At 41.3% G+C, this 27,452-nt stretch overlaps 1 protein-coding gene across 2 annotated transcripts; it reads right to left on the bottom strand.

Annotated features, from left to right (window-relative positions):
- Nucleotides 1-391: 391 nt before the first annotated feature.
- Nucleotides 392-11,933, bottom strand: lgi3 (leucine-rich repeat LGI family, member 3). 2 transcript variants are annotated; one of them, XM_061905040.1, is made up of 10 exons: nt 11,762-11,933; nt 11,472-11,671; nt 8,536-8,607; nt 6,788-6,859; nt 5,267-5,338; nt 4,968-5,039; nt 4,735-4,904; nt 4,494-4,658; nt 4,320-4,410; nt 392-1,590 (listed from the first exon to the last, which is right to left on the bottom strand). In XM_061905040.1, the coding sequence occupies exons 2-10, from the start codon at nt 11,669-11,671 to the stop codon at nt 861-863; spliced, it is 1,644 nt and encodes a 547-aa protein (XP_061761024.1). In that variant the 5' UTR covers nt 11,762-11,933; the 3' UTR covers nt 392-860. The 2 variants fall into 2 exon arrangements, with proteins under 2 accessions (XP_061761024.1, XP_061761025.1); XM_061905041.1 differs by having other exon boundaries at nt 1,139-1,406; nt 1,489-1,590; nt 11,472-11,933.
- Nucleotides 11,934-27,452: the final 15,519 nt, after the last annotated feature.

Below are 27,452 nucleotides of genomic sequence, written 5' to 3'. Positions count from 1 at the left end.
AAATGAACGCAGACAAGGGACACATAGTCTTGGTGTTTCCTAAATGAACGCACACTTCAAGGGACACATAGTCTTGGTGTTTCCTAAATGAACGCAGACAAGGGACACATAGTCTTGGTGTTTCCTAAATGAACGCAGACAAGGGACACATAGTCTTGGTGTTTCCTAAATGAACGCAGACAAGGGCCACATAGTCTTGGTGTTTCCTAAATGAACGCAGACAAGGGACACATAGTCTTGGTGTTTCCTAAATGAACGCAGACAAGGGACACATAGTCTTGGTGTTTCCTAAATGAACGCAGACAAGGGACACATAGTCTTGGTGTTTCCTAAATGAACGCAGACAAGGGCCACATAGTCTTGGTGTTTCCTAAATGAACGCAGACAAGGGCCACATAGTCTTGGTGTTTCCTAAATGAACGCAGACAAGGGACACATAGTCTTGGTGTTTCCTAAATGAACGCAGACAAGGGCCACATAGTCTTGGTGTTTCCTAAATGAACGCAGACAAGGGCCACATAGTCTTGGTGTTTCCTAAATGAACGCAGACAAGGGCCACATAGTCTTGGTGTTTCCTAAATGAACGCAGACAAGGGCCACATAGTCTTGGTGTTTGGTAACGCGTGGATGCCTCAGTATGGTTTGATCCATGGCCACATGGAGGAATGTAGCTAACGATGACAAGAAGGAAGCTATATAGAGTACAGTATACAAAAGTGCTGAGTTATTTATAACATGATTCATTTCAGATTGGAAGGGATAATTCCTAAAATACAATTTCTTCAAAAATGTTTCATTAATGATGAACAACATCAAGACTTTGCTATTGTTTTCATCAGTTAGGCGCGTGTCTTGTGTTTCTACTTGGCGCTGAGGTCCAGCAGCAGGTGCTGGTAGGCCAAAGAGTTCCCCTTGAAGCTGGCAGCCAACATGATGTCCTTATTGTCCACCGACAGCAAACTGAAGCCTCTCGGTGCTCTCATGTTCAGTTCTTGGAAGGGATGGAAGCGCTGAGTGAGATGGTCCCATAGGTAGACTCTGGAGAAAGAGAAATCGCTCCCAAGGATGAGGTAGTGACGCAAGCCCACTGTGAAAGGATACACCAGCATGGAGCCGCGAGAGGGAAGAGCCTGGATCTCTATGAAACGCTGGCCTTCCCAGCGGAGGATCTTTGAGTCCCCTATGAAGCGTGTGAGGCACAGGTAGAGAACCTTCCTCACCCAAAAGTGCTTCACCATCTGCACGTCAGCTTGCTCTGTGATTTGGGAGAAGAAAGCAAACTGCTTTAGCCCTCGGTTCCACTGATAAATGAGCGGCGATTGAGTGGCACTGGAGAGGATGAGGTGAGGCTTTCCTCCGACATCCAGGAACTCCACATGCGTGTCACGATGCCAAGGATGCAGGGACTGATGGGAGTAAAAACCGTTTGTGTTCCAGCGGTAAATGCTGGTGGAACCAGCCTTAGAACCGTCCGCGACTACAAAGTACCATTCGCCATCCAGCTGGAAGGTCTCCACGAAGTTGGGCTTCCTCACACGAGTTGTGTCAATGTTTTGGATCTTCACAAAACGCTGTGGCTCCTCTTCCCACCTGCAGTTTGAAGACAAGGTCAGTAGAAAATACAATTGCCTTTTTTATGACAAACAGCAAGATTCCATTGCCACAAATCAGCAGAGCTTAATGCCGGGCTGTCCAAGCTGTGGCCCGCGGGATGTTTGTCATTCTTGTATTTTCTCACCTTGAAGGTGTCGTGCAACTTTTTCATTGACAATTCGTATGTGAAACACCAACAAGCTATTTTGTTTTTATGCATTGTAAATTGAAATAAAAGATAACAAAAGGTTATCAAAAGCAGTTCTTCCCACATAGAGGGGTAGGCGGTGTGATGACAGGGGGACCTGGTGCGAACACGGGAACATACTTTATCAGTATCATGCATCAAACCCCGCTTATCTCAGCTGCATTCGTGCGGAAGGCTGTCTACACCTTGGGCAAGTCGGCACCTCATCGCAGGGCCAACACAGATAGTGTTACGGCTCAGACTACTGCCAACGCCGGTCGTCCGTCTGCGCGCACCTCGGGACAGGCCCACGGGCGTGCACATCAAGGGACGAACCGCGCGCATCTCCGCCCTGCAGCAGCCGCCAGCTGCAATCCTTCACAGACAATCACCACACCTGCCTGTAATGAAGGACCTGCCTTCATAAGCCTGGACGACCTGGCATGCCGGCGCCGGAGTAGAATCATCTTTACCTTCCCTGTGTTGTATCCCTGAGTCAAGCTGTGCGTCTTGTGCGTCCGGATCTTCCCTGTCTCTCCCGCGCTTCTTGGTTTTTCGACTGCCTCCCTTGTTCCTCGACTCCTCGCTCGCCCCACAACTCTGACGCCTCTCTCTCGCCCCTGATCCTTTTTGCCCCATGGACTTCCTCTTTCCTTTGCTCTCGTCAACACTTTGGTAAGACACACTTCAGTTAAATTCTACACATAGTCTTACACCATACACTCTTGCGTTTTTGTCACACTTCCTTTCCTTGTTTTATTCGTTAGTATTGTTTATTATTCTTAGTATATATATATATATATATATATATACTGTATATACACACACATATATATATATATATATATATATATATATATATACACTGTATATAGACACACACACACACAAATATATATATATATATATATATATATATATATATATATATATATATATATATATATATATATTTACCATATATAGAATAAATCTTTGGACATCACTGCCACCTGGTGTCAGTCTGCAGTCACTCCCCTTGCAATCCCTGTTTAAACCATAACAGATAGACAGACAACATTCACACACACATTCACACACTAGGGACCATTTAGTGTTGCCAATCAACCTATCCCCAGGTGCATGTCTTTGGAGGTGGGAGGGGCCTATCCCCAGGTGCATGTCTTTGGAGGTGGGAGGAAGCCGGAGTACCCGGAGGGAACCCACGCATTCACGGGGAGAACATGCAAACTCCACACAGAAAGATCCCGAGCCCGGGATTGAACCCAGGACCACTCAGGACCTTCGTATTGTGAGGCAGACGCACTAACTCCTCTTCCACCATGAAGCCCCTATTATATACATATATCTCTATTAAACTATAGATGTTCCCGTTATTTAGCAATGTTTGCTGGCATTATCAAGATTCTGTACATGCTGTTGAGCCTATTTATTCATGTAGTTTATTAATACTATTAAGGATCATTTCATGATGCTAGCAAATATCCCCAAAGACGCGACAATTCGGTCATTTGTGTCGAATAAAGCACTTGGCTTCCCTGCACAACAACAACTAAGCTTTTAGTTTCTTTTATGAAAATCGAGAAAGAAAATACGATGTATTCCACCAACAGTTACAATATTTATTACTTGGACTGAATATGACGTTAGTTTATTTGCGTATTTGTTCTTTCCATTCTTCGGTTGAGTTTAGTGTTTTTTTTGTTTCTTTTTCTGACAGAAAAAAATGCATGCAATGCAAGCAATTGCATATCTTTTAAACTTTGTTGTCTAATAATGCAACACATTTTGTATTATCATACATTTAAAACTGTTCTTGTCAAAATATAAATAAATACTTCAATGTCTGATTGACTTGTGGTTTCAGAAATCCTTACCCTTGGCAATTTTGTAATATATGAGGCGATTATAGAATAATGAACCCGAGATATATTTTGATTTCGATACTTTGGCTTTACTGCACAACAAGAGCAAAGCTTTTACTTTCTCTTATGAAAATCGAGAAAGAATATTTGATGTATTTAGACCAACAATTACAATATTTGTTACTAGGACTTAATATGATGCTACTTTATTGACATATTCAGATCTTTGTAGTTATATTTAGACATAGCAGCCACAAAAGAACACAAACTTTTGCGGTCTCTTATCCTTTCTTTACGTTTAATTCATCTATTAAACACTACTAACATAGTGGAGAATAAACTCAATTACATCACAGAAAGTTTCTCTAAGAAATACAATGTTACAACAAACATTTTACAAAGTGATTGCTGCAGACACAAGCGGTCCGATTGTATTCCACAAGATGATGAAAGTGATATTTTTTAAGAGCCATTTCCTTCAACCTTTTCTCCCCAAACTCAACACTCACCCTCACTTGTTCTATTGCTACGCTCAAGCTGCTTGACCATCGTGTGAATTAAGGCACGAAAAAGAAAAACCGATGTCACGTCATATGCAACCCAGCTATTATGTGCGCCTACATTGCTGTAAGCAGTTTGTAAATGTTGACACCAATAATTGCTGAAAACCTTACTTGTAGATATGCGATCCACCAAAAAGTTGGGCCACAACCATGTACAGCGTCTTGTCGATCACCACCGGTTTGCAGTACACGGCTGAATGAGCTGCACAGACATGAAAAGGCAGAAAGACCATTTTAAATGACACAAAAAAAAACGGTTTGTATGCATATGGAGCAATGACTTACAGCTAATGTTACGAAAAGTCCTAAAGACCATCTCGACATGATCCCACATGTACAGAGTGCAGAAACCTGAATCAGGTTGAGCAAAGGTCACAAAGTGATCGCCACTGAACTCGTAAGACTCCACTGACACAGAGTGGAAGGGGAACATTTGGTAAACGGCAAAATCTAGCGCAGGAAAAATACAGAAAGAAAGCAAATTATTATCATTACGTCTTTACATTTCAACTGTTAAACCTCAAACCTGCACTGATGCAGTTAAAGTCTCGTGGGGCGAGATGGCGGATTCTGCGTCCCTGGAATTCAAAGGGGCTGGCACAGTAGATGGGGGGAACAGAAGTGTTGGTCTTTTCTATCCAATCCACTAACCACTTGATTTTACAGTCACAGCGGAGGGAGTTTCCCCTGAGGTCCCTGAAAAGTGGATGTTTGTATGACGGCTCTCCAGTACATGAAACCATCACAGGTCCAACTTACAAATCTGTGAGGATATCGAGATGTTGAACGAGATCTCTCGGCAGATGCTGTAGGTTGTTGTTTGAGAGGGATCTGGACAAAAAAAACATTTTTTTTAATATCTGGATTGCTTCTTTGGATGTCGGTAAATATCCTCTTGGTTTGAACGATCTAAACCAGAAATAACGGTACCCATGTAAGTTGTTATTATATTTACTATACAGTAGCTACAAAATCAGCTATAACTGCTTAACTTGTACTGGGGGAAATGTTTAGATGAAAAATGATGTGTGCATTTTCATTTTTGCTGGGATACTTACAAATGAGTCAGAGATTTCAATCCGCGAAAGGTATACTGTGAGAGAGTCTGGATGTCATTGTTCTCAATAAATCTGTTTGGGGGGAAAAAGTCACTCATGAAAACAACACACTTGAGATTTACTTAGCAAGCTTTGACAAAAGGTTTAGGTTTAGAATTGAACAGCTCAGGTTTTAGATTACCATGCGAAAATGCAGAGCATTATTTTTGTAATTTATTGTGAATAATGTAAATAATTCAATGTACATACTCTGATGATGAACTTGTGTGATGACTGTATTATGCTGATAGTATACTGTATATTTCTACCATGAATTGATTAACGCGGACCCCGACTTAAACAAGTTGAAAAACGTATTGGGGTGTTACCATTTAGTGGTCAAGTGTATGGAATATGTACTGTACTGTGCAATCTACTGTTATTATCATTACATATATTGTTATTATTTTTGTAAGTGGCTGACAGGAAAAATAGTTTGTGATCAAATGAGGCTTTGGAAGTTTCTTTGTTTTTCTCATCAGTAAGCAGTTTTTCCCCATGCGTTCATTTTTTTGCAAATACATTTGGACCACCACAAACAGATTTGTTTTTCTCGCTCATAAACACATTATTGTATAACACAGGCGTCAATCTCACCAGAGTGGCTCGCCATTTAATATTATGTGGCCTTCCTAAGTTTGGAAATAATGTGCATCAATGAAAGACTTTATCTTTCTTTCTAAAAGTATTCCTTCTTTCCATTTGGACAGAAAAAAAATGCATTCAATTGCATATCTTTTCAACTTTATTATCTAATAATGCAATAAATCTCGTATTATCATATATTTAAAACTGATCTGGTCTAAATACAAATAAATACTTAAATGTCTGCTTGAGTTATGATTTCAAATTGTTTTTTTGATTTCAAATTATATGTAAGAAAACATAAAAATCAATGCCAAATTTCAACATTTCTGTCAATGAAGATTTGCTTCCGCCTGCGACAAATAGTCATTTTGATAGTAGACTATTATAGCTAATGTAGACACTTACGTCATGGGTTGCCTTCATTATAACACTTATATATACGGCTGTTCATTATTTGCGGCTCCAGACAGATTTGTTTTTTGTATTTTTGCTCCAATATGACTCTTTCAACATTTTGCCCACCCCTGCCTTAGACTGTCAATCTGGTGAAGACTGTGAAGTAACTCATTTGCCAATGGGAAAGTACGTACTCATGCTCACCTCACCTTCTTGCTTTGCTCTATTCACCACTGCACTATTATTTATTAGCCTTGTATATATTAGTCAAATATTTCTTTATCATTGTAGTGATTTGTTATTATTAATTGTTTTACAATGAACAACAAAGTACAACCTACCAAGTCAAATTCCTTGTGTGTTAAACATATTTGCCCAATAAAACTGATTCTGGTATTTTTCAAGTCAGATCGCACTCTTGTTAGTCATTGTTGTAGTGACATCACATCCTCAGTCAGTGCACCTTTTACCAAATTGAAGGTACTTGCTGTTACTCACAGGTATTGCAGATGAGAGAGACCTGCAAATGCATCGTCAGAAATCGTGGTGAATGTGTTGGAGTTCAATAGCCTGCAAACAAAATGAAAATGACAGATGTTGTGATTTTTTTTTTGCAGTTTTGTTACAATGCACAAACTCAGTCGACGCACGGTGGAATACAGAGAATATGACTGTAATCATACAATAGTCGACACACGGTGGAATACAGAGAATATGACTGTAATCATACAATAGTCGACACACGGTGGAATACAGAGAATATGACTGTAATCATACAATAGTCGACACACGGTGGAATACAGAGAATATGACTGTAATCATACAATAGTCGACACACGGTGGAATACAGAGAATATGACTGTAATCATACAATAGTCGACACACGGTGGAATACAGAGAATATGACTGTAATCATACAATAGTCGACACACGGTGGAATACAGAGAGTATGACTGTAATCATACAATAGTCGACACACGGTGGAATACAGAGAGTATGACTGTAATCATACAATAGTCGACACACGGTGGAATACAGAGAATATGACTGTAATCATACAATAGTCGACACACGGTGGAATACAGAGAATATGACTGTAATCATACAATAGTCGACACACGGTGGAATACAGAGAATATGACTGTAATCATACAATAGTCGACACACGGTGGAATACAGAGAATATGACTGTAATCATACAATAGTCGACACACGGTGGAATACAGAGAATATGACTGTAATCATACAATAGTCGACACACGGTGGAATACAGAGAATATGACTGTAATCATACAATAGTCGACACACGGTGGAATACAGAGAATATGACTGTAATCATACAATAGTCGACACACGGTGGAATACAGAGAATATGACTGTAATCATACAATAGTCGACACACGGTGGAATACAGAGAGTATGACTGTAATCATACAATAGTCGACACACGGTGGAATACAGAGAGTATGACTGTAATCATACAATAGTCGACACACGGTGGAATACAGAGAATATGACTGTAATCATACAATAGTCGACACACGGTGGAATACAGAGAATATGACTGTAATCATACAATAGTCGACACACGGTGGAATACAGAGAGTATGACTTTAATCATACAATAGTCGACACACGGTGGAATACAGAGAATATGACTGTAATCATACAATAGTCGACACACGGTGGAATACAGAGAATATGACTGTAATCATACAATAGTCGACACACGGTGGAATACAGAGAGTATGACTGTAATCATACAATAGTCGACACACGGTGGAATACAGAGAGTATGACTGTAATCATACAATAGTCGACACACGGTGGAATACAGAGAATATGACTGTAATCATACAATAGTCGACACACGGTGGAATACAGAGAGTATGACTGTAGAAGACAATGCAGCATTATAAGTCGTCTATTCAATTAAATCCACTGAGTCATCAATGGATTCCCAAACATTATGATGGATTGAATGAGAAGTTGGAGCAAACGCAGACTTGCACACAACAATACGACCCACATTCATGATGGCATGTGACAGACAAACAGGCTTTTGTCGGAGCATAATGGAGGGAGTCAGTTGGAGACGACACTGATACCGAGACTCTGCTACGTCACCACTCTTTTTAATCCCCATTCATTTCAAGTTGCAAGACATACGTGTGTATTACAAACAATTAGCTATATTTTATTAAGGGATATTCAAAAATGAAGAAAGCGATGGTCAGAATACTGACAGGAATTGAAGCATGTGAAGGTGTGAGAAGGCTCCCTCAGGGATTGTGGTAAATGCTGCGTTCACCATCGTCCTGCACAGTCAAACAAGGATATGTGTTAGTCTCAAGTCTGGGCCATTTTTTTGGTTTGTTTTGAAATAAAATAAACCTTCCCCCAAAAATCAAAATAGTAAAACTGGAGAAGGTGAGCAAATAGGCAAAAAGTAAAGAGAAGAGACTGAAATGTTGATGCTAATAATCAATAATAGCACAAAGTTGTTTAACCTTCCATCCATCCATTTTGTACTGTTTGTCCCTTTTGAGGTCACAGGGGTGCAGGAGCCTATGCCAGCTGCACTTGGTTGGAAGGCAGGTAACACTCTGGACAAGTCGCCAACTTATCGCAGTTGTTTAACCTTTCTACAAAATTAAACTAATATATAAAAGCATCATTGCAGTCCCCAAAATCTTTAAATTGTTCATCATGTAGTAGAAATAGCTTAGCTATCCCTGACTGGGAATGGGTACCTTTCACATTTGAATGGATACTGTACCAATTGCTGGTACTTGGAAACCGATATAGGTACTCAAAGGTACCAATTTGTGCTACTTGTGTGTGTGTTCAAATGTGTTAATACATGTTATTGTTGAAAAAAAATACACATTTTTTAATTTAGCATTCAACAGCTGAGCTGGACTGTTCAGTTGTTCGATTGTTTTCTTACACTTCTGTGTCTCATTTGCAAATGCTGTACTGGACTAAGTAAACTTGGTATGCAGTTGCAATTCTAAGACTTTAGATGGCAGCACTGTACAATATGTTGCCTTAATCAGATGGTAGTCTTTGCTACTAAGTCTTTTCATTTTAAGTATTGTATTTATTACACACTAGCTGTTTAATCGTAACGTGCATCCTCTGTGTTTCATTAAAATTGCTTTTGCTAATTGGTAGAATGTCTATGGCAAATCCAATTTAAGTTACCACCAAGCTAGCACCTTTTGAAAAACTGAGTCTCCCTGTTCTTTTGAGTTCCTTCTTCTTGCTTTGTTGCATAGAAAATTGCAACATTACGCTGAAGCTCAGAGTACTTGTTTACCAACCAAGTGCTTGAGCCGTTGCTAAAGTTGCAACCGGACGTGACGTAACACGCAACAAAGTATGGCACCGTTTCATTCATGTGTATGAATACCTGGTAGTACCAATGGACTATGGCACCTATAAAAGTCATGAATTCAGTAGCCATCCCTGATTCCCTCCCCCTGACTAACATACAGATTGTACTGGCAGGTCCAGACTCTACAAGTGTGATGTCATAATAGCTTTAAAGGTAAAAAGTGTTTCAATCCCAATAGAATTGTAGAATGTTTAACATATTAAACTGTTTCTTTGGTCTTTGTAGTTTAAATGTCACAAAGAGTTAGGTCTTTTTTAGGATTTATTTACAATTTTACAGGGTCAGCTTACTCTTGTCCAGGGTCTCCCACCCGAGCGCAGCTGGGATAGGCTCCAACCACCCCCTGCGACTCCGAATTGATATCTCAAACAGGGGCAGCACGGTGGACCAGGTGTTAGTTCATGTGCCTCACAATAAGAAGGTCCTGGGTTCGATCCCCGGGCTCAGGGTCTTTCTGTGTGGAGTTTGCATGTTCTCATTGCATTATGACTGTGTGGTTTCCCCGGGCAGCACGGTGGTAGAGGGGTTAGTGCATCTGCCTCACAATACGAAGGTCCTGAGTAGTTCTGGGTTCAACCCTGGGCTTGGGATGTTTCTGTGTGGAGTTTGCATGTTCTCCACGTGACTGCGTGGGTTCCCTCCGAGTACTCCGGCTTCCTCCCACCTCCAAAGACATGCACCTGGGGATAGGCCCCTCCCACCTCCAAAGACATGCACCTGGGGATAGGCCCCTCCCACCTCCAAAGACATGCAGCTGGGGATAGGCCCCTCCCACCTCCAAAGACATGCAGCTGGGGATAGGCCCCTCCCACCTCCAAAGACATGCACCTGGGGATAGGCCCCTCCCACCTCCAAAGACATGCACCTGGGGATAGGCCCCTCCCACCTCCAAAGACATGCAGCTGGGGATAGGCCCCTCCCACCTCCAAAGACATGCAGCTGGGGATAGGCCCCTCCCACCTCCAAAGACATGCAGCTGGGGATAGGCCCCTCCCACCTCCAAAGACATGCACCTGGGGATAGGCCCCTCCCACCTCCAAAGACATGCACCTGGGGGTAGGCCCCTCCCACCTCCAAAGACATGCACCCGTGATAGGCTCCTACCACCTCCAAAGACATTCACCTGGGGATAGGCCCCTCCCACCTCAGACATGCACCTGGCGATAGGCCCCTACCACCTCCAAAGACATGCACTTGGAGATAGTCCCCTCCCACCTCCAAAGACATGCACCTGGGGATAGGCCCCTCCCACCTCCAAAGACATGCACCTGGGGATAGGCCCCTCCCACCTCCAAAGACATGCACTTGGGGATAGGCCCCTCCCACCTCCAAAGACATGCACCTGGGGATAGGCCCCTCCCACCTCCAAAGACATGCACTTGGAGATAGTCCCTTCCCACCTCCAGAGACATGCACCTGGGGATAGGCCCCTCCCACCTCCAAAGACATGCACCTGGGGATAGGCCCCTCCCACCTCCAAAGACATGCACCTGGGGATAGGCCCCTCCCACCTCCAAAGACATGCACCTGGGGATAGGCCCCTCCCACCTCCAAAGACATGCACCTGGGGATAGGCCCCTCCCACCTCCAAAGACATGCACCTGGGGATAGGTTGATTGGCAACACTAAATGGTCCCTAGTGTGTGAATGTTGTCTGTCTATCTGTGTTGGCCCTGTGATGAGGTGGTGACTTGTCCAGGATGTACACGGCCTGACAGCAGAAAGCCAATCTAATGCTATTGCGCTGACGTCAACAAGATGTTGTACAAGTGCAAAACTCACAGAGAAATGATCCCCGCTGGGAAGCTCTTTGGTATGGCCTTGGTGTCCACACAGAAGGCAGAGTCTTTGGTGCAGGAGCAGGTCGAAGGACAACGTGCTATCTTGGAAGTCTTTTTTGTGTTGCAGCATCCTGGCTGGGCGAGAGAGAGACACAGAGCCACCAAGTAGATCAGACGGAACCATTTGGATCCAAACTCCATCTTTCAGGAGGAAAAGAAAAAGGCAGGCAGTGTGAGCGGCAGAGCGGGCGCGATACTGACAGGACGATGCGGAGCAGGCGCGATACTGACAGGACGATGCAGAGCGGGCGCGATACTGACAGGACGATGAACACACAAGCCTGAAAGCAACGCCGAGAGCACAGTTGAGAGAAAGGGTTCGGGTGAGGGAGAGGAGCAGGGGAGAGGTTTCTCTGCACATTCAGCAGATCTGGGCTGTGTGCTCCAAGAGAGATTTAGGGGCAGCAATGATGAGAAAGGATGTTTCTTGCTTGCACAAGAAGCAGGAAGACACGCCACTGACACTCAATTATTTACCATCACTCTCAGACAGAGCTGCCAGTATCACTTTAGTCAACTCTATTAAAACCACATTTGTTTGGAAAGCAGATCAGAATCCACTTTCCAGCAAGCTAAATTCAGAATTAGTAAAAGAGCTTCAGCAAAAATCCAAATGCAAGCCCAGCGAGCCTCACTGCTGCGGCCAATAGTTAAAGTCTGTTATTCATCACAATCACAATCAGAAATACTTCATTAATCCCCCAGGGGAAATTAACATTTTCAGCACAATCCCATTCAAGATCAGACAAACATTACAGGGAGACAGAACAGGATCAAACATTACAGGGAGACAGAACAGGATCAAACAATACAGGGAGACAGAACAGGATCAAATATTACAGGGAGACAGAACATGATCAAACATTACGGGGAGACAGAACAGGATCAAACATTACAGGGAGACAGAACAGGATCAAACATTACAGGGAGCCAGAAAAGGATCAAACATTACAGAGAGACAGAACAGGATCAAACATTACAGGGAGACAAAACACGATCAAACATTACAGAGAGACAGAACAGGATCAAACATTACAGGGAGACAGAATAGGATCAAATATTACAGGGAGACAGAACAGGATCAAACATTACAGAGAGACAGAACAGGATCAAACATTACAGAGAGACAGAACAGGATCAAACATTACAGCGAGACAGAACAGGATCAATCATTACAGGGAGACAGAACAGAATCAAACATTACAGGGAGACAGAACAGGATCAAACATTACAGGGAGACAGAACAGGATCAAACATTACAGGGAGACAGAGCAGGATCAAACATTACAGGGAGACAGAACAGGATCAAACAATACAGGGAGACAGAACAGGATCAAACAATACAGGGAAACAGAACAGGATCAAATATTACAGGGAGACAAAACAGGATCAATCATTACAGGGAGACAGAACAGGATCAAATATTACAGGGAGACAGAACAGGATCAAACATTACAGGGAGACAGAACAGGATCAAACATTACATGGAGACAGAACAGGATCAAACATTACAGGGAGACAGAACAGGATAAAAACATTACGGGGAGACAGAACAGGATCAAACATTACAGGGAGACAGAACAGGATCAAACATTACAGGGAGCCAGAAAAGGATCAAACATTACAGAGAGACAGAACAGGATCAAACATTACAGGGAGACAAAACACGATCAAACATTACAGAGAGACAGAACAGGATCAAACATTACAGGGAGACGGAACAGGATCAAATATTACAGGGAGACAGAACAGGATCAAACATTACAGAGAGACAGAACAGGATCAAACAATACAGGGAGACAGAACAGGATCAAACAATACAGGGAGACAGAACAGGATCAAACATTACAGGGAGACAGAACAGGATCAAATATTACAGGGAGACAGAACATGATCAAACATTACGGGGAGACAGAACAGGATCAAACATTACAGGGAGACAGAACAGGATCAAACATTACAGGGAGCCAGAAAAGGATCAAACATTACAGAGAGACAGAACAGGATCAAACATTACAGGGAGACAAAACACGATCAAACATTACAGAGAGACAGAACAGGATCAAACATTACAGGGAGACAGAACAGGATCAAATATTACAGGGAGACAGAACAGGATCAAACATTACAGAGAGACAGAACAGGATCAAACATTACAGAGAGACAGAACAGGATCAAACATTACAGCGAGACGGAACAGGATCAATCATTACAGGGAGACAGAACAGGATCAAACATTACAGGGAGACAGAACAGGATCAAACATTACAGGGAGACAGAACAGGATCAAACATTACAGGGAGACAGAGCAGGATCAAACATTACAGGGAGACAGAACAGGATCAAACAATACAGGGAGACAGAACAGGATCAAACAATACAGGGAGACAGAACAGGATCAAATATTACAGGGAGACAGAACAGGATCAATCATTACAGGGAGACAGAACAGGATCAAATATTACAGGGAGACAGAACAGGATCAAACATTACAGGGAGACAGAACAGGATCAAACATTACATGGAGACAGAACAGGATCAAACATTACAGGGAGACAGAACAGGATAAAAACATTACGGGGAGACAGAACAGGATCAAACATTACAGGGAGACAGAACAGGATCAAACATTACAGGGAGCCAGAAAAGGATCAAACATTACAGAGAGACAGAACAGGATCAAACATTACAGGGAGACAAAACACGATCAAACATTACAGAGAGACAGAACAGGATCAAACATTACAGGGAGACGGAACAGGATCAAATATTACAGGGAGACAGAACAGGATCAAACATTACAGAGAGACAGAACAGGATCAAACATTACAGAGAGACAGAACAGGATCAAACATTACAGGGAGACAGAACAGGATCAATCATTACAGGGAGACAGAACAGGATCAAACATTACAGGGAGACAGAACAGGATCAAACATTACAGGGAGACAGAACAGGATCGCTGACGGCTCTGCCAACTATCGGCGCCCCTTACAAAAAGGTGAGAAACAGGTAAACGCTGGGGGTTGGGGGATTCAGTCTAAGCCTGGGCCCCCTGGAGAGGATGTCAATACTGAGGCCAAGGGAAAAAAAACATACCCACTGTGGTGGCCTCTGTGGTGTTCCACGCCATCGTCTGCTGGGGTGGGGGGAGCATGACCAGAGACAGGAGCAGACCCAACAAAGCAACCAAGAGCGCCGACTCCACCCTCGACTACTCACCAACTCTCGGCCAGTGTCCAGTCTGCATGGATGAGCGAGGATACGTCCAAGAAGACCGAGGTGTCCGATACCTGCTCATTTAGCCAAGACACTGTGAAGCTTGTCCGCCCTGGAGATCAGCACCAGTCTCTCCAAACTCTGCAGTCCTGTCTCTTCATCCACATCTCCTCCAGTCTCTCCAAACTCTGCAGTCCTGTCTCTTCATCCACATCTCCTCCAGTCTCTCCAAACTCTGCAGTCCTGTCTCTTCATCCACATCTCCTCCAGTCTCTCCAAACTCTGCAGTCCTGTCTCTTCATCCACATCTCCTCCAGTCTCTCCAAACTCTGCAGTCCTGTCTCTTCATCCACATCTCCTCCAGTCTCTCCAAACTCTACAGTCCTGTCTCTTCATCCACATCTCCTCCAGTCTCTCCAAACTCTGCAGTCCTGTCTCTTCATCCACATCTCCTCCAGTCTCTCCAAACTCTGCAGTCCTGTCTCTTCATCCACATCTCCTCCAGTCTCTCCAAACTCTGCAGTCCTGTCTCTTCATCCAGATTTCCTCCAGTCTCTCCAAACTCTGCAGTCCTGTCTCTTCATCCACATCTCCTCCAGTCTCTCCAAACTCTGCAGTCCTGTCTCTTCATCCACATCTCCTCCAGTCTCTCCAAACTCTGCAGTCCTGTCTCTTCATCCAGATTTCCTCCAGTCTCTCCAAACTCTGCAGTCCTGTCTCTTCATCCACATCTCCTCCAGTCTCTCCAAACTCTGCAGTCCTGTCTCTTCATCCACATCTCCTCCAGTCTCTCCAAACTCTGCAGTCCTGTCTCTTCATCCACATCTCCCCCAGTCTCTCCAAACTCTGCAGTCCTGTCTCTTCATCCACATCTCCTCCAGTCTCTCCAAACTCTGCAGTCCTGTCTCTTCATCCACATCTCCTCCAGTCTCTCCAAACTCTGCAGTCCTGTCTCTTCATCCACATCTCCCCCAGTCTCTCCAAACTCTGCAGTCCTGTCTCTTCATCCACATCTCCTCCAGTCTCTCCAAACTCTGCAGTCCTGTCTCTCCATCCACATCCCCTCCAGTCTCTCCGCACGTGTTGTGTCAGACAAATACAAAGTCAAATACATTGCATCAGACTTGCACTAAAATGACACTCTTTTGTGACACTTACATTTCACAGGTAAGATGATGTTTTAGATAATAAACTGATATAAATGTGTTGAATTTGATTCATCACTTCAATTATCCATCCATCCATCTTCTTCCACTTATCTGAGGTCGGGTCACGGGGGCAGCAGCCTAAGCAGGGAAGCCCAGACGTCCCTCTTCCCAGCCACTTTGTCCAGCTCTTCTCGGGGGATCCTGAGGCGTTCCCAGGCCAGCCGGGAGACATAGTCTTCCCAAGGTGTCCTGGGTCTTCCCCGTGGCCTCCTACCGGTTGGACGTGCCCTAAACACCTCCCTAGGGAGTTGGTCGGGTGGCATCCTGACCAGATGCCCGAACCACCTCATCTGGCTCCTCTCCATGTGGAGGAGCAGCGGCTTTACTTTGAGTTCCTCCCGGATGGCAGAGCTTCTCACCCTATCTCTAAGGGAGAGACCCAAACTCATTTGGGCCGCTTGTACCCGTGATCTTGTCCTTTCGGTCATGACCCAAAGCTCATGACCGTAGGTGAGGATGGGAATGTAGATCGACAGGTAAATGGGGAGGAGACCCTGCCCCAAGGGGAGGAGTTCAAGTACCTAGGAGTCTTGTTCTCAAGTGAGGGAAGAGTGGATCACTTCAATTAATCAAAGTTTATTTATATAGCCGTTAATCACAAGTGTCTCAAAGGGCTGCACAAGCCACAACGACATCTTCAGCTCAGATCACACTTTTAAAGGAGAACCACATTTTTATCTGAATTTTGCTTATCCTTCACAATCCTTATGTAAGACAACAACATGTTTTTCTTTATTTTATGCATTCTGATTCGTAAAATTGTGCAAGTGCAAGGTGGCTAACAATGAAGCTAATGGACGTACTCTAGAGCGGCCTTTAAGCCCTCCAAAGAAAACCTCCAACAACATGACCTGAATATTAACTAATTATTAGCAATATTGACATTATCAGCACCAACACAAACTACTCTTTTTTTTAATTAAATCAACATAAAAATATACAAGAGACACTTTCAATTAGTGCATAACCCCCCCCCCCCCAAAAAAAAAACCCTCCCTCCCCCATTCACACACATCCACACCCACTCACACAAAAAGGGTTGTTTCTTTCTGCTACCAAAATTGTGGTTCCCACAACATATATAGCACAGTCTGCAAGGTTCTAGTTCCCACAACATATATAGCACAGTCTGCAAGGTTCTAGTTCCCACAACATATATAGCACAGTCTGCAAGGTTCTAGTTACCACAACCTATATAGCACAGTCTGCAAGGATTCTAGTTCCCACAACATATATAACACAGTCTGCAAGGTTCTAGTTCCCACAACATATATAGCACAGTCTGCAAGGTTCTAGTTACCACAACCTATATAGCACAGTCTGCAAGGATTCTAGTTCCCACAACATATATAGCACAGTCTGCAAGGATTCTAGTTCCCACAACATATACAGCACACTCTGCAAGGTTCTAGTTCCCACAACATATATAGCACAGTCTGCAAGGTTCTAGTTCCCACAACATATATAACACAGTCTGCAAGGTTCTAGTTCCCACAACATATATAACACAGTCTGCAAGGTTCTAGTTCCCACAACATATATAACACAGTCTGCAAGGTTCTAGTTCCCACAACATATATAACACAGTCTGCAAGGTTCTAGTAGTTCCCACAACATATATAACACAGTCTGCAAGGTTCTAGTTCCCACAACATATCTAACACAGTCTGCAAGGTTCTAGTTCCCACAACATATATAACACAGTCTGCAAGGTTCTAGTTCCCACAACATATATAACACAGTCTGCAAGATTCTAGTTCCCATCCATCCATCCATCCATTTTTCTACCGCTTATTCCCTTTCGGGGTCGCGGGGGGCGCTGGCGCCTATCTCAGCTACAATCGGGCGGAAGGCGGGGTACACCCTGGACACCATATATAACACAGTCTGCAAGGTTCTAGTTCCCACAACATATATAACACAGTCTGCAAGGTTCTAGTTCCCACAACATATATAACACAGTCTGCAAGGTTCTAGTTCCCACAACATATATAACACAGTCTGCAAGATTCTAGTTCCCATCCATCCATCCATCCATTTTCTACCGCTTATTCCCTTTCGGGGTCGCGGGGGGCGCTGGCGCCTATCTCAGCTACAATCGGGCGGAAGGCGGGGTACACCCTGGACACCATATATAACACAGTCTGCAAGGTTCTAGTTCCCACAACATATATAACACAGTCTGCAAGGTTCTAGTTCCCACAACATATATAACACAGTCTGCAAGGTTCTAGTTCCCACAACATATATAGCACAGTCTGCAAGGATTCTAGTTCCCACAACATATACAGCACACTCTGCAAGGTTCTAGTTCCCACAACATATATAGCACAGTCTGCAAGGTTCTAGTTCCCACAACATATATAACACAGTCTGCAAGGTTCTAGTTCCCACAACATATATAACACAGTCTGCAAGGTTCTAGTTCCCACAACATATATAACACAGTCTGCAAGGTTCTAGTTCCCACAACATATATAACACAGTCTGCAAGGTTCTAGTAGTTCCCACAACATATATAACACAGTCTGCAAGGTTCTAGTTCCCACAACATATCTAACACAGTCTGCAAGGTTCTAGTTCCCACAACATATATAACACAGTCTGCAAGGTTCTAGTTCCCACAACATATATAACACAGTCTGCAAGATTCTAGTTCCCATCCATCCATCCATCCATTTTTCTACCGCTTATTCCCTTTCGGGGTCGCGGGGGGCGCTGGCGCCTATCTCAGCTACAATCGGGCGGAAGGCGGGGTACACCCTGGACACCATATATAACACAGTCTGCAAGGTTCTAGTTCCCACAACATATATAACACAGTCTGCAAGGTTCTAGTTCCCACAACATATATAACACAGTCTGCAAGGTTCTAGTTCCCACAACATATATAACACAGTCTGCAAGATTCTAGTTCCCATCCATCCATCCATCCATTTTCTACCGCTTATTCCCTTTCGGGGTCGCGGGGGGCGCTGGCGCCTATCTCAGCTACAATCGGGCGGAAGGCGGGGTACACCCTGGACACCATATATAACACAGTCTGCAAGGTTCTAGTTCCCACAACATATATAACACAGTCTGCAAGGTTCTAGTTCCCACAACATATATAACACAGTCTGCAAGGCTGTAGTTCCCACAACATATATAACACAGTCTGCAAGGTTCTAGTTCCCACAACATATATAACACAGTCTGCAAGGTTTTAGTTCCCACAACATATATAACACAGTCTGCAAGGTTCTAGTTCCCACAACATATATAGCACAGTCTGCAAGGTTCTAGTTCCCACAACATATATAGCACAGTCTGCAAGGTTCTAGTTCCCACAACATATATAACACAGTCTGCAAGGTTGTAGTTCCCACAACATATATAACACAGTCTGCAAGGTTCTAGTTCCCACAACATATATAACACAGTCTGCAAGGTTGTAGTTCCCACAACATATATAGCACAGTCTGCAAGGTTCTAGTTCCCACAACATATATAGCACAGTCTGCAAGGTTCTAGTTCCCACAACATATATAACACAGTCTGCAAGGTTGTAGTTCCCACAACATATATAACACAGTCTGCAAGGTTCTAGTTCCCACAACATATATAACACAGTCTGCAAGGTTGTAGTTCCCACAACATATATAACACAGTCTGCAAGGTTGTAGTTCCCACAACATATATAACACAGTCTGCAAGGTTCTAGTTCCCACAACATATATAGCACAGTCTGCAAGGTTCTAGTTCCCACAACATATATAGCACAGTCTGCAAGGTTCTAGTTCCCACAACATATATAACACAGTCTGCAAGGTTGTAGTTCCCACAACATATATAACACAGTCTGCAAGGTTGTAGTTCCCACAACATATATAACATGACTGTGTGTGCCGCCGGTCCACTGACATTATCATTAAATACTATTTTTTATATAATTGTTTTATATGATTTTACTTTCTTGTTTATCCAAGAGGATGCTTTTTTAAAATATTTATCTTATTTTATTGTATTTATAAAAAAAAAAAGGACCTTATCTTCACCAGACCAGGTTGTTAATGAAATTAGACTTGTTTAAAAGGTTTTAAAACCAGGTCTAGTTTAGATAATGTCCAAGTCGGGCTCAGCAACACACACACTCATCCGTGTACAACAACAAAAATTCGGGTAACAACAGATTGCATATCATGTGTAAATAAAAATGACATTTTCCTAAAAAGCATGTGTGTATAGTCCAGATTATGTCCAAGTCAGACTCAGCAACACAAGAGTCCAGATTATGTCCAAATCAGACTCAGCAACACAAGAGTCCAGATTATGTCCAAGTCAGACTCAGCAACACAAGAGTCCAGATTATGTCCAAGTCAGACTCAGCAACACAAGAGTCCAGATTATGTCCAAGTCAGACTCAGCAACACAAGAGTCCAGATTATGTCCAAGTCAGACTCAGCAACACAAGAGTCCAGATTATGTCCAAGTCAGACTCAGCAACACAAGAGTCCAGATTATGTCCAAGTCAGACTCAGCAACACAAGAGTCCAGATTATGTCCAAGTCAGACTCAGCAACACAAGAGTCCAGATTATGTCCAAGTCAGACAGCAACACAAGAGTCCAGATTATGTCCAAGTCAGACTCAGCAACACAAGAGTCCAGATTATGTCCAAGTCAGACTCAGCAACACAAGAGTCCAGATTATGTCCAAGTCAGACTCAGCAACACAAGAGTCCAGATTATGTCCAAGTCAGACTCAGCAACACAAGAGTCCAGATTATGTCCAAGTCAGACTCAGCAATACAAGAGTCCAGATTATGTCCAAATCAGACTCAGCAACACAAGAGTCCAGATTATGTCCAAGTCAGACTCAGCAACACAAGAGTCCAGATTATGTCCAAGTCAGACTCAGCAACACAAGAGTCCAGATTATGTCCAAGTCAGACTCAGCAACACAAGAGTCCAGATTATGTCCAAGTCAGACTCAGCAACACAAGAGTCCAGATTATGTCCAAGTCAGACTCAGCAACACAAGAGTCCAGATTATGTCCAAGTCAGACTCAGCAACACAAGAGTCCAGATTATGTCCAAGTCAGACTCAGCAACACAAGAGTCCAGATTATGTCCAAGTCAGACTCAGCAACACAAGAGTCCAGATTATGTCCAAGTCAGACTCAGCAACACAAGAGTCCAGATTATGTCCAAGTCAGACAGCAACACAAGAGTCCAGATTATGTCCAAGTCAGACTCAGCAACACAAGAGTCCAGATTATGTCCAAGTCAGACTCAGCAACACAAGAGTCCAGATTATGTCCAAGTCAGACTCAGCAACACAAGAGTCCAGATTATGTCCAAGTCAGACTCAGCAACACAAGAGTCCAGATTATGTCCAAGTCAGACTCAGCAATACAAGAGTCCAGATTATGTCCAAATCAGACTCAGCAACACAAGAGTCCAGATTATGTCCAAGTCAGACTCAGCAACACAAGAGTCCAGATTATGTCCAAGTCAGACTCAGCAACACAAGAGTCCAGATTATGTCCAAGTCAGACTCAGCAACACAAGAGTCCAGATTATGTCCAAGTCAGACTCAGCAACACAAGAGTCCAGATTATGTCCAAGTCAGACTCAGCAACACAAGAGTCCAGATTATGTCCAAGTCAGACTCAGCAACACAAGAGTCCAGATTATGTCCAAGTCAGACTCAGCAACACAAGAGTCCAGATTATGTCCAAATCAGACTCAGCAACACACACCTTCATGTTGCACACTCAAAAGTAAGGAACACAACAACAGATAGCAGAAATGTTGCTGTTCTTGCATATCTTTAAACATTATTACATTTTCACAATAAGCCTTTAAGGATTTCCCATCTTTTTTCATGTTTTGTGGCATCATTATCGTTGTCAATCATGTATCTTTGTAAAGTTAAAAAATGCTGAATAATTGTTTTTAAAAAAGTAATACTAAGTGAATATCTATTTTTGGCCTTAAAAACCAAGTACTATGGTTCAATGGACTAAGTCATGCTTGTCAATGAACTCTCCTAAAATAACAGAAACTACATCAAGCTTCATAAACAAAACAATCCTTGAACACATTTGTTCAGCTTCCACCCAAAAAGAAGACACAATCTGACAAAACCAAAACAAATGCAGGATGGATTCAGATTCCTGACAACAAAAACAACAATCATCTGACTCAGTCATATTCCAGATATTTAACATTTTCCCCGTGGGTAAGAAGTTATAAATCATTTTAATTTGAAAATAACGGTTTTGCACGTGGATAGTAGTTTTGTAGATTAGTTTGAATATGGTATCCCACGGCAACGGGCAGTCCAAAAAGTCCTCCCATTTTCCATATGTGTTGTTTGGGACAGCCTTCAAAGATTTATTTATTAAATAAAAATGATGGCCCCCCGCGACCCCGAAAGGGAATAAGCGGTAGAAAATGGATGGATGGATGGATATATTTTTTCATTTATTTTGGTTCCTTTTTGCCAACTAGAATTTCTTATTAGAGGTTTACAAACTAGTAATTTAGTCGTTCCATAATTAATTATATGTTTCTATCTTTTCCTAATGACCCCAGTTGGTTGATTAAAGGAAAAGCTTGAACAAGCATCAGCTTTCATAGTTTTAAATTCATCATACTTCACCATTTTACCTTTTTCATTGATAATGTCATTGACAAACATGATTCCTCTTTCAAACATACTTTACCAAAAGAAAGGCTTTCCATCTATTAAAATATTAGAGTTCATCCATATTATCTGCTGCAAAATATCGTCTGTTTTTTTTGGCACATGAAATAGAAAAGACCACCATGAGTGGATTGTTTCCTTCATGAACCTCGCCATGTTTCCCAGCAGACTCTCTCTCTACATAAGGAAAATGGGAGGCCATCACTTGTAAAAACAGATACAATTTATTTTGATACAGTACATGTTTTTTGTCCAACAGGACACTTGTGTACCACTCAGTGTTTTAATACGTCTTTGGAACAATTGATGCTTTTCAATCCAATCCAATCCACTTTATTTATATAGCACATTTAAACAACAATAACGTTTCCAAAGTGCTGCACAGCCATGTTAAAAACAATTGTAAAAAAAATAATAATAATAATGAAAAAATAATAAATAAATAAAATAAAATGTAAAAAAAGTATATATATATACATTATGCTCCACCAATGACTGAATAAAAACAACAAATAAATAAATATAAAACCAATAAAAACAATATAAAAACAAATATGATTAAAAACTATTTTAAAGGGTAAAATCAATTAAAACAGTAAAATAGAAATCAAAGTGTATAAAAAACACAGAGGACAACAGAGAACAGAGGACCACACAACTCACATAGTGTTAAAAGCCAAAGAATAAAAGTGGGTCTTAAGACGAGACTTAAAACAGTCCACTGTGGAAGCAGTTTGAAGATGGAGCGGCAGAGTGTTCCAGAGTTTAGGGCCGACCACAGAGAAGGTCCTGTCTCCCCTGGTCTTAAGTCTGGTCTTGGGCACCACGAGCTGGAACTGGCTCTCGGACCTCAGAGCGCGCGCAGGAATTTTCAAGACAGGCACATAGCTTCAAGGTTGAGAAGTTTCAGGCCCTCATATTCATTGTACAGAACCTTTCTTTTAATCTTTTCTGGTTTGCCGTCCCAGACAAAATGGAAGACCCTTTGTTCATAAATCTTAAAAAAAGTTTTGGGAGGGAGCTGGTAATGACAAAAACAAAAAAATAAACTGAAGAATAATTAACGAGTTGACAATAGATATTTTACCATACAAGGTTAAGGATTTCCCTTTCCATAATTGCATAACTTTGTCCAGCTTTCTTAATCGATTATCATAATTTACTGAGCATAGATCTTCCAGATTCTCTGGTACAAAAACACCAAGTATGTTAAATGGTCCATCTGTCCACAAAACAGCCACTTCGCATTGCAATTGAAATAACGTTCCCTTTAGATTTCCGATCCTTAAACTTTTACATTTACCATATTTTAGCTTAAGCCCAGATTGCTGTGAAAATATGTCCAAACGATGAAGAAGGTTCCACAAACAATGAGGATCTGGGCTGATAAAGAAGCTTGTATCGTCTGCATACATTGTTATTGTTCTTTCAATATTATTATTACTGAGCCCTTCAATATTTGTATTCAATCTAACTTTAATCAATAATATTTCCATAGCAATAATAAATAAGTATGGAGACAAAGGACACCCTTGATTTCGACCTTTTAACTGAGGTATTGTTCCAAAGATATGTTCATTATCGATGATTCTACAGCTAGTTTTATTATTTAGCGTTTTGATCCAATGTAATAGAGTTGCCAAAATTGAAAAAAACTAAGCTTTTACAAATAAAATCTAAGCTAATTTTGTCAAAAGCCTTCTCCAGGTTAGCTATAAAAAATAATCCTCTTTAATTTTCCATATTATACTTTTCTATAATTTCTAATAAGTGTCTAATATTGTTTCCTATGTTTCTTCCTTGTAGGAAACCTGATTGATCTTGCTGAATAATATTTGACAAAACAGACTTAAGTCATGTAGCCAAACATTTTGCCAGGATCTTAGCATCATAACACTGAAGTCCAATTTTTAAGATAAACTGGGTCTTTATACTCAGCATTTATTTCCTGTTTTGGAAATAATACCTTCTGTTTGAGTGTTAGACAAAGAACCTATTTTATAAGAGTAATTAAAACTAGAAAGCAATGGTTTCTTAATCTCTTCATAAAATACTTAATAAACCTCGATAGGTATTCCATCTAATTCTGGGGTTTTCCTGGATGAAAAGATTGAAGAGCTTCCACAAGTTCTTCCTCCCTAATGAGGACTTCACATAAGTGGCTTTCTTCTGAAGTCAATTTTCTTTCATAATTTTCTGAAAAAATAATGTGTAGTTTCAGGAGAAATTACCGGATTAGAAAAAATATTTTTAAAGTAATTTTCCATTTCTGTCAACAATGTGTAAGAAGAACTTTGAACACTTTTCACCTTTTTTCATCCAGATTGCTCTGTTGCAGTCATAACTTTTCAATAATTCTTTTTCAACTAAGTCTGCTTACTCTTTTTGTTTGGCTGTAAAGGAATTTAGTTGCTCACTAGTTGGATTACCATTACGATCTATATTTTTTTGTAAATCCTCAATTTCTTTCTTTAATCCCTGTTCTGCCATTTGAAGTTGTTTTTTTTCCATGAAGAGTACGAAATTGCATGTCCCCTAAAACAACATTGGAAGGCTTCCCAAACTATTTGGGGGTTTGATGATCCTACATTATTTAAAAAAGAGTCAGTAATAAAATGCTTTGTTTCTTCAATAAATGTATCATCCTGTAGAAGCCATTGATTAAACTTCCAATACCCGGGCCCACGTGAATTGTCTTCAACTGCAATAGTTAATCCTGCACAATTATGATCCCAACGCAATTTATCATCGATTGACATTGCACTCACTTTGTTTCGCAATGAAAATGATATCAAAAAACAAAGTACTCTCAGCGGCGCTGTGATCACATAGAACTAACGAGCTGATTCTCAAAAAGTAAACACGGATTCTCAAGTAAAAACTGATTTTCAAGGTAAATGCTGACTTTCAAGGCAAAACCTTGAAAATCAGCGTTTGCCTTGAAAAGCAGCTTTTAACTTGTAGCGTTTGACAAGACTCGGTATTGGGACCTAAGTTATTCATACTTTCTTTCAATGATATGTGTTCAGTATGTAATAAATGTAGATGAAGAATGTTTGCAGATGATAGAAATGTATATTGTTCAGGAGAAGACTTGAAGGAAGTGTTGAGGATAAGTCAACAACATCGCAAAGCTCACCGTTGTGCATTCATACACAGCATAAAATGTTTGCTGGGCAAAATGAGACAAAGAAGGAGTGGCATAAAACACGTCTTTCTGTGGCAGCGTCAGAGAAAGTTGTACATGCAAACAAACTGTTGAGTCACGTCCACACAATGGTGAGTTCAAGGGCCACTGGAATTAGTAGGACAAAACAATGCTGGCCAAATCGTGTCATCGGTGAAGCATACACACAAACATCTTCAACTGTGGCAGTTTTAAACAATTAGGAAGGTTTGTGTCATGTTTGTCCAGAAGAAACCGTATTACAACAAAAATATATTTTTCACCCCATTTCTTTTTCCATTTTCATACCTTTTAGAAAAAGCTCCATGAAGCCACCAGGCTCTAGAACCGCGGCTTGCTGACCCCCGACCTAGAAAAAAAGCCAATTTTTACATGTAGGAAGCGTAAAAAAAACTCTTCTGTCTTCCAAAAAAGTGCAGTTCCCCTTTAAGACCCAGCTTTTATCTCAATGAACACGTTTTGCCTGAAACACAACTCTAGTAAACTTGTCTAGTTTATAAAAGAGTAAAACTGTCCTTTTTTGTTGTTGCTGTTTTGTTTTTTTACTGATTAAATGGCGACTTGTGATGAAAATGAAAATCTTTTTCCCCCCATTTTGTTTGTAAATGTTCAATATATTGAAAAGCAAATCCTGACAGAACTGATGGAGGTGGACCCCGACTTAAAGAAGTTGAAAAACTTATTGGGGTGTTAGCATTTAGTGGTCAATTGTAGAGAATATGTTCTGTACTGTACTGTACTGTACTGTAATCTACTAATACAATTGTAGGGAATATGTACTGTACTGTACTGTACTGTAATCTACTAATACAATTTTAGAGAATATGCTCTGTACTGTACTGTACTGTAATCTACTAATACAATTGTAGGGAATATGTACTGTACTGTACTGTACTGTAATCTACTAATACAATTGTAGAGAATATGTTCTGTACTGTACTGTACTGTAATCTACTAATACAATTGTAGAGAATATGTTCTGTACTGTACTGTACTGTAATCTACTAATACAATTGTAGGGAATATGTACTGTACTGTACTGTACTGTAATCTACTAATACAATTTTAGAGAATATGCTCTGTACTGTACTGTACTGTAATCTACTAATACAATTGTAGGGAATATGTACTGTACTGTACTGTACTGTAATCTACTAATACAATTGTAGAGAATATGTTCTGTACTGTACTGTACTGTAATCTACTAATACAATTGTAGAGAATATGTTCTGTACTGTACTGTACTGTAATCTACTAATACAATTGTAGGGAATATGTACTGTACTGTACTGTACTGTAATCTACTAATACAATTTTAGAGAATATGCTCTGTACTGTACTGTACTGTACTGTAATCTACTAATACAATTGTAGGGAATATGTTCTGTACTGTGCTGTAATCTACTAATACAATTGTAGAGAATATGTTCTGTACTGTACTGTACTGTAATCTACTAATACAATTGTAGAGAATATGTTCTGTACTGTACTGTACTGTAATTTACTAATACAATTGTAGAGAAAATGTTCTGTACTGTACTGTACTGTAATCTACTAATACAGGTTTCAATCAATCAATCCAAAAGAGGTATGTCCTCTGCTTTAGTTGAAGATGT

The sequence above is a fragment of the Nerophis ophidion genome, linkage group LG07, assembly GCF_033978795.1.
Source record: "Nerophis ophidion isolate RoL-2023_Sa linkage group LG07, RoL_Noph_v1.0, whole genome shotgun sequence".
In the NCBI taxonomy this organism is placed as follows: domain Eukaryota; kingdom Metazoa; phylum Chordata; class Actinopteri; order Syngnathiformes; family Syngnathidae; genus Nerophis; species Nerophis ophidion.
Note: the sequence above shows the minus strand (reverse complement) of the source record. Positions and strands in the feature narration are given on the sequence as shown.

Excerpts from the sequence above, each read along its gene's own strand:
- lgi3 (XM_061905040.1), bottom strand. The coding sequence starts at position 11,671 with ATGGAGTTTGGATCCAAATGGTTCCGTCTGATCTACTTGGTGGCTCTG. Across the intron at positions 5,040-5,266 it reads TTGAAATCTCTGACTCATTT|ATCCCTCTCAAACAACAACC; the intron begins GTAAGTATCCCA and ends TTTTTTGTCCAG. Across the intron at positions 4,905-4,967 it reads CTCGATATCCTCACAGATTT|GGACCTCAGGGGAAACTCCC; the intron begins GTAAGTTGGACC and ends TCCACTTTTCAG.